This window comes from Protopterus annectens, chromosome 1.part2 (assembly GCF_019279795.1).
Source record: "Protopterus annectens isolate FY-2018-M chromosome 1.part2, PAN1.0, whole genome shotgun sequence".
Classification (NCBI taxonomy): domain Eukaryota; kingdom Metazoa; phylum Chordata; order Ceratodontiformes; family Protopteridae; genus Protopterus; species Protopterus annectens.
In genome coordinates, this window is record NC_056727.1 from 822,572,088 (window position 1) to 822,589,437 (window position 17,350).

General features: G+C 38.3%; 1 protein-coding gene across 1 annotated transcript in view; it reads right to left on the bottom strand.

Moving 5' to 3' along the window:
* Positions 1 to 17,350, bottom strand: part of RYR2 (ryanodine receptor 2) — a 6,224,161-nt gene that overhangs the window by 3,152,022 nt on the left and 3,054,789 nt on the right. The window contains exon 27 of the mRNA XM_044059048.1: positions 13,492 to 13,639. Within this exon, the coding sequence (XP_043914983.1) occupies positions 13,492 to 13,639 (148 nt within the window). The remainder of the gene's footprint in view (positions 1 to 13,491; positions 13,640 to 17,350) is intronic.

Here is a 17,350-nt window from a genome sequence, read left to right on the forward strand (position 1 = left end):
TGGAAGATATGTTTTTATTCTGTTTCTGACTGTAGTCCTAACAACGTACTGTACACTTTGCTATGAATTTGGAAACAGCCAAGGTATGTACCTTAGCTTGTCTACTTTCAGATTCATAATATAAAGTGTGCAGTGAGATGCCAGGACTATGGCCAGAAACAGAATGGAACCATAGACATTGAATCCCAGTTATTCAGCGATAATAGTGGTTGTTTAACGCAATATAGTTTGAGTGTTGCAATATTCACATACCACTCAGATGTCCAGGTGTTTTACTAGTGTTGCCTGCAAATCCTGCAACAACCTTCCTGTAGTCATCCAAGTTCCTGGCATGCAGACCATCAGTGTGAACAGTATACTGCACTGTTAAAACAGTGCATTGTTAGTGATGTAACAAGCAGCACACTTGCCTTTAGTGCAGAAGGTTGTGTGTTCTATTTCTACACCAGGATGAGTGTAATGTAATGTTTGAATTTAATACAAAACTAGTCTCATCTGCTTGAGTTTTGATAGCTCAGGTGGAAATAAAAGACTCCACGGCACCTATCAAAAAGAGTAGGGGTCCTGTTTTTATATACAAAAATAACTCTTATTTACAAAATATTTATATATTTACATATGTACAAGTATAGAAATATACAAATATGTTTATACATGTTCATAATTTCCTTTACAATCACTGTAAATATTCACCCATATTAGACCCTCACTACTTTATCCATAACCACAATCTGAGTTTACTAATATTGTTGCTGAAATCTATTTACTATTAAACATAATTTAATTTATTCTTTCATTCTATATAACATAAAATAACTTTTTATCTGTTCCTGTAGCATATTATTTTCTTCTATTCTTATAGTACCTACATTTAATCATGCCCACGTTTGTTTTATCCACTTGTTTTATATCTTTGAAAAAAATTCTTTACAAAGTTTTCCTCATAACTTTTTATGCTTTTACATTTCAAAAGTTCCATAATTTCTTCTTCTTGACAATGCAAACTGACTTTATCACTTTTCTTTTATATGGCATATTTCCTTTTACTGAAAATGTATCTATCACCTGTCTCCACAAAAAATCCTGACATTCTACTTTCTGATTACATCAGTTGCTTCTTAGTTTTATAGCATTAATTTTTTTCATCTGTTAGATTATCCCATGGCTTTATATAGTAATGTTTTGTAACTACATTCTTATGCTATACTTTTCTATTTTTCTCTATCACCAATTTTTATTTTCCACAAAATATTTTTCCTCAGTAACATTTTATTTCTTCATTTATACAGTATTTTCCTCTTTTACTCTTTTTACCATACCTCAAAACTTATCACACTTATATTTATACAATTTACTACTAATCTCTCATCTTTTTCATTTATCCACTTTAACACTTTGTGCAAATGCAATAAAGCAGCATATACCAGTAGGTTAATTAACCCTAAACCTCCTTCTTCTTTATTTACTAACAAAACTCCTCTTTTTACTGGGTTTAATCTAGAATAAGTGAAAAAAATGTGTGCAATAATTCTTTTTCAAATACTGTTAGCAACATAAATATATTTGCTATGTATGCTATTTCTTCATCAGTACTAAATTTATCAAAAAACAGTTTTACTGAAAGATAATTGATATGCTTTACAGATATGACAGGTTTATTTCTTTTATTATTTCTCCTCAGTGAATTCTACTTACATCTTTATCCTCATATTGTATACCTAATACAGAAATTTCATTTACTGTAACATACACACCCACTAGCTTTACTACATCACTTAAACCTTTATTTTTTCTTTATTTAAAACTACACCTATGACCACTAGGCACTCATTTGTGCAAATTACTACTTATTGTATCCAAATTTTTATTTTGCAATTATTATAATGAAATCTGCATATGTTAACAGAACTGGAATTCTTAATCCTTCAGGTGTCATGTAGCCCATTTCCCTCATTTCTATAATGTATTTCATATACTATCACATTCATAACTAATGCAAAGAGTGTACAACTCGTTGGACATCCCTGTCTTACACCATTCTTCATTTGTACCTCTTGGCTTAACCAGCCATTTACAAGTATTTTTACTTTATTATTGCTATGCACTGACATACATAATTTCCTAACTTTTACCCATAAAATGTCATGTCCACTTGGGTCAAATGCCTTATTAAGATCACCTATCATGATTTTTGCTTTTTCTGTTCTGTTTATAATATCATTCACAACTTCTCTAACCATCATTAACAATACTTGACAACCCTTCCCCTTTATTCTATATATATATATATATATATATATATATATATATATATATATATATATATATATATATATATAATCTTCCATAACATTTTCCGTTTTAATTTCAAATTCCTTTTGCATTGTTTTAATAAAGACCTTATAATCATTATTATTAAATACTATCGGTCTCCAGTTTAAATTGTCTTCTGTCTTCCTCCTTCTATATGAATTTAAGTATTCTACTACATATTTTTTTATTTATAAAATCTTCATTTAACTATTCACTAAAAAGCTATAAAAATATTTTTCTTTGCCAATCCCTTGTTTTTTAGACATTCCATATCCTATTCCATCTAGTCCTACAGTCATTTAGTTGTCCTAATATTTTACCTAGCTCATTTAAAGAAATCTCCTTTTCCAACTATTTACTCTCTTTTTCTGTTAACTTTTTTACTTTCCATGTTGTTTCATTACCTTGTTTTTTTTTCTTTAAACATTTCTTGTAGATATTGTTCTACACTATTCATAATCTTTTCCTGAGTTCTTTCTGTTTCTCCTTTTACATTTTTTTTATTTCTCTCATTACACTACCATCTTTTGTTACTAAGCTGCAGAAGTAATTCAATACTTCTCTTTTTCCCTGTAAACAATATATTTGCTTATATAAGAGCGCTTGTTTTTTTTCTTGATTTTTTCATATAATTCTTTTTTTTTGTCAAAGTACTTTCTATCATTATGTTCTAAATCTGCAATGCATTGTTATATATTTTCACATCATATTGCTACTGTAAAAAAACTTTTTTTATATTTTTAACTAAATATCATCAATTTTTATAAAATTTTCTCATAGTAATATATTTCCATGACTGTAGCTTTAATTTCTTTCCTTCTTCATTCCATGTTATTTCATTTATCCTTTTTATTCCTTTGCCTATTTTTATATATTCCTTGTTTTCTTTTATCTTTAGCCATACTGCAAGATGATCAGAAAATAAGAGTTATGTTTTTACCTTAACATTCCATTTGTGTTGTCCATTTTCTTTCTTCCTCAACTGTTGGGTTCAGATCTGATCTTTGGATCTGACTTGGCTATTACTTTACCTCGTGGCCACCAAAAAGCTTTTGAGCTCCTCCCTTAAAAATAGTGCACCAACCTACAATATATCTCTATTCTTGTTTGCTGTTTTTTTTACATAAAATAGAAAGAAGTACTATAAATATGTCTAACAGAATAGGTCATATCTGGAACTTAACATTAAGGACTGTGGTGTCCTTGTAAATTCTCATTCTTTCAGAGATATGCAAGTTGGCCTCTAATGTGAACCATGTGCCTTGAACTGTCTTTCCTGGAAATGGCCCCGTCCACCCTATCAGGGAAGCATCCATGGTCACAATGGCTTTGGGCTGAGAGTTTTGAAATGGGCAGCTCCAAAGTTCTGTGTCTGGTCTCATCCACCAAATAAGGTCCTGTTTGCAAGAATTGGTTACCTGAATCTGAAAGCACAGAGGATAGCAATTTGGAAACCACTGAGAGAGAAAAAGCCATTGAAGTATTCGCATGTGGAGTTTTGCAAGAGGCACTATTGGTATGGAAGCTGCCATGTATCCTAGAACCTGAAGAACCTCTCTCTCTGAGACTTTGTTTTGGCAGAGTATCACCCAAAGTTGAAGCCTCAGTCTCTGAAGTCTGTGAGGTGGGAACAACACCAGAAAAGAGCGGGTGTCGAAGACTGCTTCAATAAATTCCATCTTCTGGGTCAGAGCCAGATTGGACTTCTCCAAGTTTACAGTTATCCCCCAAAATTTTGCCAGTGTAAGGGTGTAATGCAGGCCTGTAACCAGAAGATGCTTGGTGGGGGTGGTAAGGAGCCAATCGTCCAAATATGGAAACACCCAGAATCCTTGTAGTCTCAAGTGAGTTGCAACCACTGCCATGCACTTTCTGAACACTCTACAGAGAGTCCAAACAGTAGGGCATGAACCTGGTAATGATTGGCTCCCAGCCAAAAGCTAAGGAGGATCCTGGAGCTTTTGTCCATTTTGATATGGTAATACGCATTCCGATGATCTATCGAGCACATCCAATCACCCTCCCTCAGAAAAGGGCGAATGGACTGAATTGTGACCTTATGGAATTTGGTTTGGACAACACATTTGTTTAGATTGCTGAGATCCAGAATGGGTCTGTAGTTCCCTGTCTTTTTTAGCACCAAAAAGAATCTTGAGTAAAATCCGGATCTGCATTGGTCTTGTGGGACTAATTGGATGATGTTTTTTTTCATACAGCTTGTTTATTTGTGCAGCTGCTTCTTACTTTGACTGGGTGGAATATCGGGAAGTTTTGATGGAAGCTTTGGATAAGCAATGATGGAAATAGTGTAGCCTCTGGTTAGTATCTTCTGCACCCAATGATTGGTGGTTAGTGAATGCCAGGCAGCTTGGTGCAGAGAGAAATGACCCCCAGCTGCTTCCAGAGGAAAGCAATCGGGCCACTCTTCAGGAGCGCTGATAAAGCTGCCCATAAAAAGAAACCCTAGGGTCCCTGATTATGTGGACCCCTTCTGCCTCGGTAGGGACATCTTCCAGAACTGTTACCCCCTCTGCCTCTGAGGGTATCATCACCACGCATGGCATGGAAAGGACTCTGAGATTTTGTGTGCCACATTTTGCCACTCCTCTGATTCCTGGACAAGGAATGTTGAGAGTTGGAAAAATGTAAACCTACGGCAGACAGGGTCTTACCATCCTGCTCACACCTGGCCAGAGTTTTCTTCACCTTGGGGCCAGAAAGGGAAGCTGCTTCAATGGGTGCATTTAGGAAGGAAAACTTAAAAGGATCCATGAGGTCACAAAGGCGCACCCAGGCATGGCGTCTCAAAACTATGCCTGAACCCGCAGCTCTAGCCGCCACCTCGGTTGCATGGGAGAGCAACCTCATGGACAAATTGGAGATTGATTCCAGGGTTGTGAGCTATGAAGCAACTTTATCCTTTGCCTCATCAGACATCTGTTCTGCGAGAGTTCCAGAGAGTTTGGAGATCAAGTCCCTTTGGAGGCCCGTAAAATATGCCAAGTAGTTCAGGAACCGTATGGCGAAGGTTGATGAAGCAAAGACTCGCTTCCCCAATCTGTCCACGGCCTGGGACTGTCTGTTGGGTGGGTGGACAGTAGGACACTCCTCAGTGAGATCCTTTTTCATGGCTACTGCCACCACAATAGCATTGATGGATAAACATCTGGACCAATGCGGGTTTTCCTTGGGTGGAGAAAGAATCTTGTCCAGTCTCCGAGGGATCGCCTCAACAGATCCAGGGTTCTTTCAAGTGTGCTGCACCATGAGCTGAACTAGCTCATCTGCAGGCAGGGTCACCCAAGAGGTAGATGGCCATGCATGGAAAGCCTGTAGAAACACAGACTTCTCGGAAGAAGTGTTAGTGGACTTCCAATCACACCTCTGTTTCAACATTTCAAGAATGTCCCCAAAGGAGACATCATCAGGAGGGTGACTGCAGGGACCCTTCACTGTCATCAAAATCTGTGCCTTCTGTAAGTGACTCCTCAGGTAAGTCCACATGCTTCCTCTTGCACAATCTCTTCTGTGAGATCTCCTCAGTGGGGACCTCTGAGGAGGACTTGGAAGAGAGAGCACCCTGCAACAGGGGATTCTGTGGCTTTCCTGCTCGGTGTCCCAGGGAGGTGGCCTGTGACAGCTGTAGCTCAGGGGGAGAAGTCTGGGGTTCTGACATCTGCAAAATGCTACCAGAAGCAAGGGACCTTTCCATAGCACAGAAAGCAGTTCCACCCAAAGAGGGATGGGAGCCCAGAACCGAGAAGGACAACCTCGAAACTGGTGTCAGACCCTGCTCCACTGAACCTGCCTCTGAGGATGGAGCCTAAAGCAGGGTTGATGCAGACAGGGATTGTGGCACTGAGGATGGAGCTGAAGAAACACTCAGAGTCATGCCATGACCCAAGGAGCCTAAAGCCCAATCACGGGCTTGAGGAAGGACCAGTTCAGCGGGAACTGAAGACCAAAAGGACAGTCCCGGAGCCCCAGTGAGGTCCACTACAGGTGCCAAGATGGGGGGGTTCCAAAAATGATGTCAGAGCAGAAGGCATTGGAACCAGTACGGTCAAAAGAGGAGAAACGGATGGAGTCTGTGGAAAAGTCAACCCAAGCCCCAGAGGGGGATGGGTCCTGGAAGGAGTGGGTATGCCCCTAGTTGTCAGCAGTTGTTCCACTAGATGCACCACATAAAGTTCTGAAAGGCTCCTGGTGGATCTAGTGGATACTCCATACAGGGAGTCAGGTTGCTCTAGGAATGGACTGTACAACTGCCCTAGAAATGGGCCTATAGATGGAAGTATCGGGTCTGTGGTGCAGAATCTGCTGGCACTGATATCTCAAGTTTGGAGATCGGAAGTAGTGGAGTCTACATCGTAGTTATCGGGACTGTAAAAGCGCTCGGTGCCGAAGGGGCATTCAGAGCCAACACAGAAGGTTCAGGCGTAATTGCAGAGATAGGCATTGAAGGAGTGCACTGTGCCAAAACAGCACTCGGTGCCAAGGTCGTAGCAGTCATTGTAAGGTCTATAGTTCCCATCACTGGAGCTGAAGCTGGTCCTGATATAGTAACAGTCGTAGCTGGAGCAGAAGAGGTCGGTGCTGATGAGGCAGACTTATGCTCTGAAGATTATTTTGGCACTTTAGATGTTACAGATTTGGTCTGGTGACCGGATGGTGAGGAGGAAACTGAATGGGACCTTTTCTTGTCCTTAATAGGAGGGTTTGAGACCTCTGTCGCAGAAAGGCCCTCTGAAAAAGGAGATTTAGGTAGGCCTTTCAGGATCAACTTATTCTTGCGCTCGTTCAAAGTGCACTGACTAAAACTTTGACAAATCACACAGGGAGGTTGCACCGAAAGATGGGGCACCCCCAAACAATAAATACAATCATCATAAGAGTCACTATTTGGAAGTTTACCCTTACAAGAAGCACAATGTTTGAAACCCGATGTGCCATTTTTATCAAACATCATGAAAATTTACACACACAACAACCAGGAAGGGTAGTATAGGAAAATTTTAAACTCTGCTAACTCTACATATAAACCTATAGAAATACACACAACACCCAAGAAATACATTAAAAAACACCCAACTATTCAGTTAAAAGGGAAAGAGAGAAGAAAATACCAACAATGGAATTCAATGAATACCACCAAAGGTAGAGAGAGAAGGCCGAAAACGGGTAGAAGCAGGAGTTAAAATATTAAATATAACTGTATGAATATATAATTATCAATATATACCACAAAAGAGTGAAAAGTGACAAAAAATCCCAAGAAATATCAAAGGTTTTCTACTTAGCTGAGATCTTGTCTGAAACGCGGCTTTACGGCTACAAAGCAAACGAGATCTGAGGTAACAGGGAGAAGGGAATTGCAGGTAGAAGCTTAGCTCGAGAGTTTTTGACTGGCGTGAGCTTGGCATTAGGCCAACTTGGTTCTGAGGGCTCAGAATCAAACCCATCAGTGATGAATGGAAAGAAGATTAACAACATCAGATGCCAAGCTTCTGACCCATTGATTCTCTCTGCCCCAAAAGCAATCTACCCAAGGCAGAAATTGGAATCGAGCTGAGGCTCTGAGGGGCAAAGATGGCTCTGAAAACTTCAGATACAACTTCACACCTCCGACCCGACAGGGACACTTCTTTTTTGAGAGTAATCCATCTCCGACATCATTGAAGCTGGTACACTCAGAGACAGCTTTGGATCTGAAGATAAAAAATGTCTTTGGATCTGAACCACACAGACCCAGAAGGCTTGGATCTAGGGCTCCAAACCAATCGGTCAGATCAGCGAAGGAGCTATACAAGGTGGAGTGGTAGAAGGATGGTCTTCCTGATCTGAAGGGGTAGGAGACAAAAGAACTCTCATCTGAATCTGCAAAGAGAGAAATCTCCTCATCATGTTCAGTTAGACTTCTGGAAGATCGAGAGGAAGCCAAGGATGGGGACTTAATCTGTCTGAGTTCCAAAAAAGGAAGGGGAACTCTGGAAGGTACTTGGTCAAAGGTAGGAGAGTACCTAGTCCTTGATATGGCTGTCAGACCCAAAGCAGTCAGATCTGAAAAGGAAGGTGTCAGATCCAGTGCTGAAACTGTAGAAGTCTTTGGATCTGATTTGTGCTTCTTTTTAGGTGACTCCAAGGATGAAGGAGTTGACAAATCTGACGGTTTGGGAGATTTGGAAAAAGTCTCCTGAGTTTTAGACTTGGAGGGTTAAGCTTCAGCAATGGCTTCAGAAAAAGATGTAGAGAGTAAGCCTTTTAATATCAACTTATTTTTACAATCAACAATTGCCCATGAATTATATTTTTTGACATATCTGGTAATCAACTTTGAGGTGATCTGGGCCCAAGCAATGAACGCATAAAGAATGCACGTCTGAAAAAGGCAATTTATGCCCACACTTTTGACATTTTTCAAACCCTGAAAGGCCTTTTTCTGACACCTGAAAAATACAGATTTACAGAAAAAGAGAAGAAAATCACTTTTTTATTTTACAGATTGAAAGAGAATTTTTTTTTTATTTTACAGATAAAAAGAGAAAAATGAAAGAAATACCAATAATGGTACTAAAAATACACAAAACTATGTAGAAGCAAGAAAAGAAGAATAATAATAATCACCAACAATGGTAAAGAAGATTACACCCAGTGTAAGAAAGGGAGGACATATATAAATATAAAGTATTTAAGAAGTTAAATTTATAGAACTTATCTTTTTGAAAATCTACTTGAGAGCTGAAGGCGACCACGTCTTATTCACTAAAGTGGCAAATGAGATCTGAGAGGTTGGTGCAATATGGGTAAGACAGGAGCTCAAGTGCTTTTTTGGTGGCCATGTGCTAATGTAACAGCTGAGTCAGATCCGAGGATCAGATCCAAACCCAACAGATGAGGAAAGAATGAAAATTGACATCAGATATCCTGTTTCAACTACCTTCCCTTCACCTATAACAAAACCTTCTGATACTATAAAATAATCTAGCTCAGTTCTATACATACCCCTTTTGTAAGTTCAGGAAATTTTGTCCCAAAATTTTAACATACCACATTTTTAAAACTTTTTTTTATATAATTGCCTTTGTTATTACGATTGCCTCTTAAATCACAATTAAAGTATCCTCTTATAATATTCATATTTATTACTGCATAGTCTAAAATCTGATTAAATCTTTCCCTTTCTTTACAATTACTATAAGCATATACTGTTATAATACTATATATTTTTTCTTTCCATTTTAAATCTAAAATGGCTAATGTTCCCATTTTCGCTAAAGTTACATCTAATATCTTTACTGTATTTCTACAGAATACAGCTTTCCAAGAACATCTCTCATTTCCCAAATTCCAGATTATCTTTCCTCCTCATAGTTTTTCTATTTTCAATCTTTCTTCATTTGTTAAACATCTTGTGTTTTCTAACATAATTACATCTATATCACAGGGTCTATATCAACAATGTCGAACTTACAAAAGTTCGATTGTTGTAATATAGAACCCTTATGTCTGAAACCCAACAAAACCAAAAGCACAGAACAGCAAATCTTTTTTCCCAGAGATAAAAATCACTGTTTTGTGAAAAAAAAATAAAAAATTAACCTTAAACTTAAACTGAAGTGGGGGCTGTGCCCCCCCCCCACACCCCCTACTTAAATATACCAACTCTGAGATTGTACCATAGTGGAGGAAATAGCAAAGCCCCGAAAATGGCCCACTATTTTTTTTCCCTGGGAAAAAAGTAAATGTGCCGTGGCTTCGCTATTTTCCACTTTCAGACTTTACGGTTCGATATTACCACGTTCGAACTTGTTTTCGTTTGGCGCTGTAATATAGACCCTATAGCACATGTATTACACCACTCCAAAATCTCTGTTCTTCTTACTATATTTTTAACACTCTTCACATTTACAGAAAGCACACAAAAATTTTCATTTTCCCTTTTCCTCAGATTCATGGTTTCATAGGTTCATAGTTAATTACTACACTAGATTTCTTATTAGGCCATTCTAAACCTACCCAATTACCCCCAAGGTGAAAATCAAACACTGTATATTGTCTGTGAGTCAAACACCTTAACCATTATACTAACCCCCAGTCATTAGCTGTATGTATTCTTTTTCATCCATTTCCTTTCTACTTTTCTTTTGTACTTATCTCTTTAAATATTCTTTTTCTGCCTTTTACCATTTTACCAATAGAATTAGTTTTTTCTTCTTTTAGTACCTCCCAGTTTATGTCTTCTTCATCACTTATTTCAGAATCTTCTTCTATGTCATCTTTATTCTTTTTTCATTTCTTTCTATTCTATTTCTATTACTTCTAACGTCTTCTCTTTGCTCATTTCTTCTCTTTCTTTTTCTTTTTCCTTACTCTTATTTTCAATTTTGCAATCCATCCATAAATTCCCAATGTTGTTACATTTATAACATTTCAATTCACATTTTTTGCATCATATCCCATTTCTCCACAAATATAACTTTTTCTTTTGTCACAGTTACTTACCAAATGTCCTTCTTTTCCACAAAAAACCTGTTTTTGTTTTCCCAATACTTTACAATACCCCTATTACCCTCCACATGACTCCTTCTAGTTTAACACACTATTACAGTCCCAGCCACCAGTCCATAAACCCTATCTGTCATACACTTATGCAATGCCCAGTACTTCTTTATATAATGTTTTCAAATGCCCTTTCAAAGTCTCTCTTTCTACCTCTGTTTGAAACTGTACATGAATTTTTGTTTTTTGTTTCCCTGTTAAATGCTTTTATCACACATAGATTATATCAGTTATAGCCTTTCTTTTTTTTTATATTCTCCGAAAAAATTCCCATTGAAAAACAGTCTCAAATATGATGTCACAAAATTTCTCTTTGTTAATAAGAATAAATGCTCTTATATCATGTGCTTTTACACCCAGAGGAGCTATTACATTGTCCCACACTTCATACCTGTCCATTTCTTTGTTTCTTTACTTTGAATCCTTACTGCTTAATGTTTGTTTTTCATGTTCTTCAGCCTTTTTTTCTGCTACTCTTCTTTTGCCTTCTTTTCCTTTCTTTGCATAAGTTTTTTCCATCTCACGACTATTCTTTGGGATTGTCCCTGCAACCTCCTTCTGTATTTTCACCATAATATCCCCCCAGGAAACATCTCCTTCATTTTCTGGCTCACTCTACACCAACATTTCTTTAAGTACATCATCCTGCAACCCTCCCAATTGGAGTGTTGTAATTATACATTATGGTGACTCATTTCCATCAAACAGATTTCTTTGAAACATTTCCTCAGAATCCTGCACACATTTTCCAGTCTCGATATTTGCTTTCTCCTCCATTTCTTTCACTACTGCATCATCGTCTTTTCTCTCCATCTGCCTCCCTGTTTCTCTGGGCTGCTTCTATGTCTGGAATGGAAACAAGAAGTGCGCCTCCAAAATGGGTCCCACTCATGACAATGAAGTGTAAGGGAAAGTTCCACAACACTCTGGCCAAATTTCCCCTAGTAGTGTTAATATCATCTTGGGTCTTTACCCTGGAAAAAGGCCACTACCCTAGCAGGAATAACCCGGTCAGCAAAAGATAAATAAATGAATAAATAAGACATACATTCACATGAAAGTATGTGTGTCACTCAGAACTGGAATAGAGTAAAGAAAAGCACTGGCTTCTGTAATTTTATTTTAAATCTCTGTGGAATTATTTTTAGTGGAACTCCAGCTGAATATTACATGTATGCTTTTTTATCATAGTAAACGGTTTTAAAAAATATCTTTTTGAGTCACTAAGTGCCGTTCTGGACCAACCCCCCTTCCCCCAGCCTGCAATATCTTCCAGCACCCCTGCTTTATATACCCCTGGAATTTTGTGGATGTCTGAGGGAAGGATGGTCCATATGCAAGTATGTGTGCACATCAATTTCACATGCAAAAAACTGCAGGAAGCTCTCATGAGGCACAGAAAAAAAAACTAAAACACCCCTAGTGTTTTTGAAATTCATTAATAGCCACTGCTGACCTGTCTCTCCATTTTGTACCAGTTAATGGTGGGAGATGAAATCACTGCTGAGATGAGGTAAGTGGCGGGGGCTATGATGACAGGAGCAAAGGGCAGAGATGAGGTTTATTATACAAAGAGTAGGTCTTTGTTCCTTATCAAGTAATGGACTCATGGTATTAAAATTAGTAGGATATATAAAAAAAATCATACAGGGTCTTTCATTGATGTTTAAATTACTTTCAGAACTATGCACATCAATCAATCTCTAAGGAGTCAAAGGGAGAAGGAAAATGAGCAGCATTTTTTCAACTTGCTTATTCTTGGGAGGATAGAAGAAGATTCTTGGATTTGGCTATAGCAATGGTGGATACTTGGGACATCAGACCTGTTGTAAGAATAAGGACTGCACTGGCAGATCGTTTATAAACAAAGCATGCCTTAACATCACAGCACACTGAGGTGGGGGGGGGGCATGGGCAGGGCACATCAAAAAATATGAACTGCCATGGCTGATACTTCTCCTCCATTTACCTATCACCACATCTGGTAATATGATTTTAGCCAGCCAGTGGAGAATGTATGAGTCATTTAAATACGGAAGGGCCCTTGATGGTCAGGGTTGAGAAGGCCAAAATACAGTACACATATTATATAACCTGGTAGTCTGGTTTGAAAGGGTATCATTTATATTATATTATATTATATTACATTATATTATATTATTTTATATTAAAGTATATAATATTATCATTGCATTGCATTATATCATATCATATTATATTATGTTATATATTTTAACTGAGTAAGTGAACTGGTCCTTCTTGTACCCTTTTTAGCCACAACTTCAACCACAAGGGCAAGTGTAAAGCAAGGCAAATGCAAAATATACAGTAGCCAACCAACCAGCTTGTTTTTGTGCAATAATTGATAGTACCAGGAGAAAACCACACATACATAGGCAAAATATGTAAAATCCACACATGTAGTGACAAAAGTTCAGGTTCAAACCAACCATAGACCTTGGAACTAAGTTACCATGTCGCGTAAATGTATAATCATATGTCTAACATCTTACAGAACTTGATTGAATAGTTAATACATTCATCAGCAGTTTCAGGAAACATCTATGTACAGAGTATGATAAACAACATACTGAGCACAAGACTACTCACTAAACTCACCGTGATCCTGGTCTGGAGCTTCCAGATTATAACCATAACCAAGAAGTGTGCGAACTGCCTCCCTAAGGCTGTCCTTGTTGGATTTCTTTGTGCGCTCATCCAGGAGTGTGTAAGGAACAAGTCGTGGGTTTCTTCTGTTTTTGACATCCTGTGGAAAGATTTAGAAAATGTACATAAATAAGTCTAACATGTCACAGTAAACTACATCACTATGCAGCGGCATTCCAATTCCACAAGTGTACAACTTAATGGAAACTATGCACTTACTATAACACAAGATCCTTTTTATCCAAGTCCATCTGATACAACAGTTGAGTATCCAGCTACTTCTTGGATCTGATCCAGCCATCAGCCAGTGCTCCTAGCCTGAAGTTCTCTCAGATTTTTTCTCCCATGACTCCCCGTTACCTCTGCATTTTCAGATTGAGTTGGCCACCATGAAGGTCTGTGAACAAACCAGGAACCAAGGAAGATGACAGATATGATGCAGTTATACAGTCTGCAGGTCCTTGGAATGATGACACAATGTGGATAAGCAAAGGAGAGAAAGAGAGATATTTGGACTAGGATGAAAAGAATCCAGTGGTATGGTAAGTACTTAACTTCTTTATCCTATTTCATCCATTTATCTGATCTGACAGTTGTGACAGAATCCGAAGCTGCATGATCTCTCAGGTGAAATTATGACAGGATGCCTTTCAGGACTGAAGCTTCAAAGGAAGCTGTACCCCTAGAATTTACACCCAACTTACAGTGTTTGACAAAGGTATACAATGTAGAACTTGTCTCGTCAACTGATGAGTTTTTGAAAAAGTCAATAAATATTGCCACAGATGTTGTGGAATGAGATTTTGGTTTACTGGCTAAGGTAATGCAGTCAGCCATCTGGATAATGTCTGCTTAGAACTTTTCCTGCCAATCTTGAGAATCTCTCCTGAAAGGTTTTCTTCTGTAGAGACAGACTCGAAGTTGTCTATGAAGATCCAAGGTATGTAACAAATATTCTCCTTTGCTGAAATGATAAGGAAAGAAAACTGGAATATGTAATGGTTGGTCTTGATTACATTCTGAAGCGACCTTGGGGACAAAGGAAGGGTCAGTTTTCAGGGTCACCCCATCCTTATGAAATATCAAGTATGGAGGAATGAAACAAAAGCAAGAACTTCTGCAGTTCACCTCGGCGTAGTAATAGGTTCATAGGTTCATAGGTAGGTACTAGGCTATCGGCCCTGGGGCCTATACAAGCCCAGCCAAAAAGGTACACTGGCTTTTGCCACCCAAGAAAATGATTTTCCTGTGCCACTGTCAAGCAGAGCCACAGAGGTGATCCCTGGGGTGAATTTCCTATTTCCCATCCAATCGTCAAGATTTTTCTTGAAGAGTGCTAATGAGGAGCTTTGTTTGATATAGATAGGTAGTTTATTCCAGAGTATGGGAAGTCTCTGGGACAGGAATCTATCCCTCCAGCATGTTCTGTTTATTGTGGTGACAAGATTTAGGTCCCTAGAGCGTGTAGCTCGGAGGGATTGGGATTTCTTTAAGTGGAGCATGTCCAACAGCTCTGGGTTTGACATAGCTTTGTATGTTAGGCAGAGATCACCTCTGAGTAGGCGATATGCGACGGAGTAAAGCTGGAGTTTTTTGAGACCGTCTGCATAGGGCATCAGTTTGAAGCTGGTAATCCTCTTTGTAAGGTATTTCTGCGGCCTTTCCAGTTGTTGCAGATGTCTTGTGAGGTACATACCAAAAGGGGCATTGTACTCTATAATGGGTCTAATGAGTGATGAGTAGAGGGGAACAATGACCTTTTTTCTGGATGAGAAACCTTTTGTGATGAGGTGTGCCCACGTAGAAGGATTTCCTGACGATGTGATTATCAAAGGAGAGACTACTGTCCACCTATGTCCCAAGGTCTCTTATCACACTTTCGGTGTTAAGTATACTACCGCCTATGTTGTAGTTCATGGGTACAGAATTTTTACCAAAGGGGATGAAAGTGCACTTTTTAGCACTGAGCTTGAGACCATGGCTTTGACACCAGGCATCTGTCTCAGTGAGGCCCTTTTGTAGGATGTCCACATCGTTAGGAGTTTCGATTATGGCTCCTGGTTTGCAGTCATCTGCGAACTTCATTAGCCAAAGACCTTCTGTGTTAGCCTGTACTTCAGAGAAGTAGATATCAAACAGGAGAGGGCCCAGGACTGAACCCTGTGGTACTCCACTTGTCACTGGTCTGAAGTCGGATTTGGAGTCTGCTGCTTTCACAGTGTGGGTTCTGTCACTGATAGTAATAGCAACTAAAACTAGAGGTCTACATGATTAAAAACTTTAATTCCACAGTAGAAGCTAGTTTGAAGGGAGGTTTTGTTAGAGCTTCCAGTGCAAAATTAAAGTCCAATGAGAGGTAGGGGTCTTTGATTGGAGACAAACGATGAAACATTCCTCTGAGGAAGACCTTGCAAAGCTTGTGTGAGGCCAGAGAGATGTTTTCGAGCCTATAATGAAAATTAGAAATTGATGCCAGTTGTACTTTTACTTTTTTCTTTGTAGGATTTCTGCCGAAAAGGAGGCTGGCTATCTGTAGACAGAAACCCTTTTAGTATAAGATTGTTATGACAGTCCTCTAAAGAGCTCATATCTGCACTTATGAACACTTTTTAAAAGCTCTTATTCATTTTTTAATAGCAAAGAAAATTACAAGAAGAGCCTTTTTTAATATGAAGAAAAGAGAAGATAAAGAATAATGTTAAATTAAGCTTAGACACTAAGAGGACACGAGGCCAAAGGATTCTAACAATTAAAGAATTTAAATCTGAGATACATGCAAGAAGTAACAAAAAGAATGAATAAGTAGATGAGAAGTAAAAATCAAACTCTGTGTGTGTGTGTGTGTGTGTGTGTGTGTGTGTGTGTGTGTGTGTGTGTGTGTGTGTGTGTGTGTGTGTGTGTGTGTGTGTGCGTGTGTAAGGAGAAGCTATAATTGTAGGAGCACTTAGCTGGCATTCAAGAATTGTGTGCTCGTGATGGCAGCAAACAAAGTCTGAAGATACTGGAGAATACAGGAGAATTATGGGAGGGAAAAATCTGAGAGACCGCAAGGCTAGGAACAATGGCTAATGGTTGGATCAGATTTGACAAGCAGCTCAGCACTCAAATGTCATATCAGATGGGCGGATGAAATAGCAAGCAGGATACAATGTTACTGAAACATTTTATTTATACTCCAAGTTTAGAAAGCTCCTATTACTACTGATATGCATATTCCATTTGTGTATTATTAACACAATTTAGGTTGTGATACATTTCCTCTTTAAAAAGTGGACTATGTTTAAGAACTTCTAATATTTTGAGGGAATAAAGACAATCATATTAATGTCCATACAATTAATACGAACTTACAAAATGGTTTAACAAGCAAATGAAATAAAGCTCTGCTACTGTGCCATACATGTCACATGCCACATAAGAAACTATACATTAATAAATGATACTTGAAGGTTTAAGTAGTGAGAGACCATTTGGAAATTTATACACCAGAAGACAAATTAATTTAAAACCCAAAGCTTTGTAATGCAAGGGTTAGTTTCAGTCAATAATGCAACTACTTCACACAGCAATCACTTTCCAAAGCAGTACATCTATCTAGGCAGGCTCAGCAGCAAGTCATACATTGCTTCTTGGATTTACACTGGAAATATCATTTGGAGACATGTTGTGACTGCTGTCTGCCTTTCACTGCTGTTGTTCATGAGTAGTGATGACCTATTATTTTCATTATTTTTTTATATATCCTTTGTTAACCAGGTTAGTCTCACTAGGCTAGTGGCCTCTTTTCAGGGGAGACCCAAGGTGGTATTTA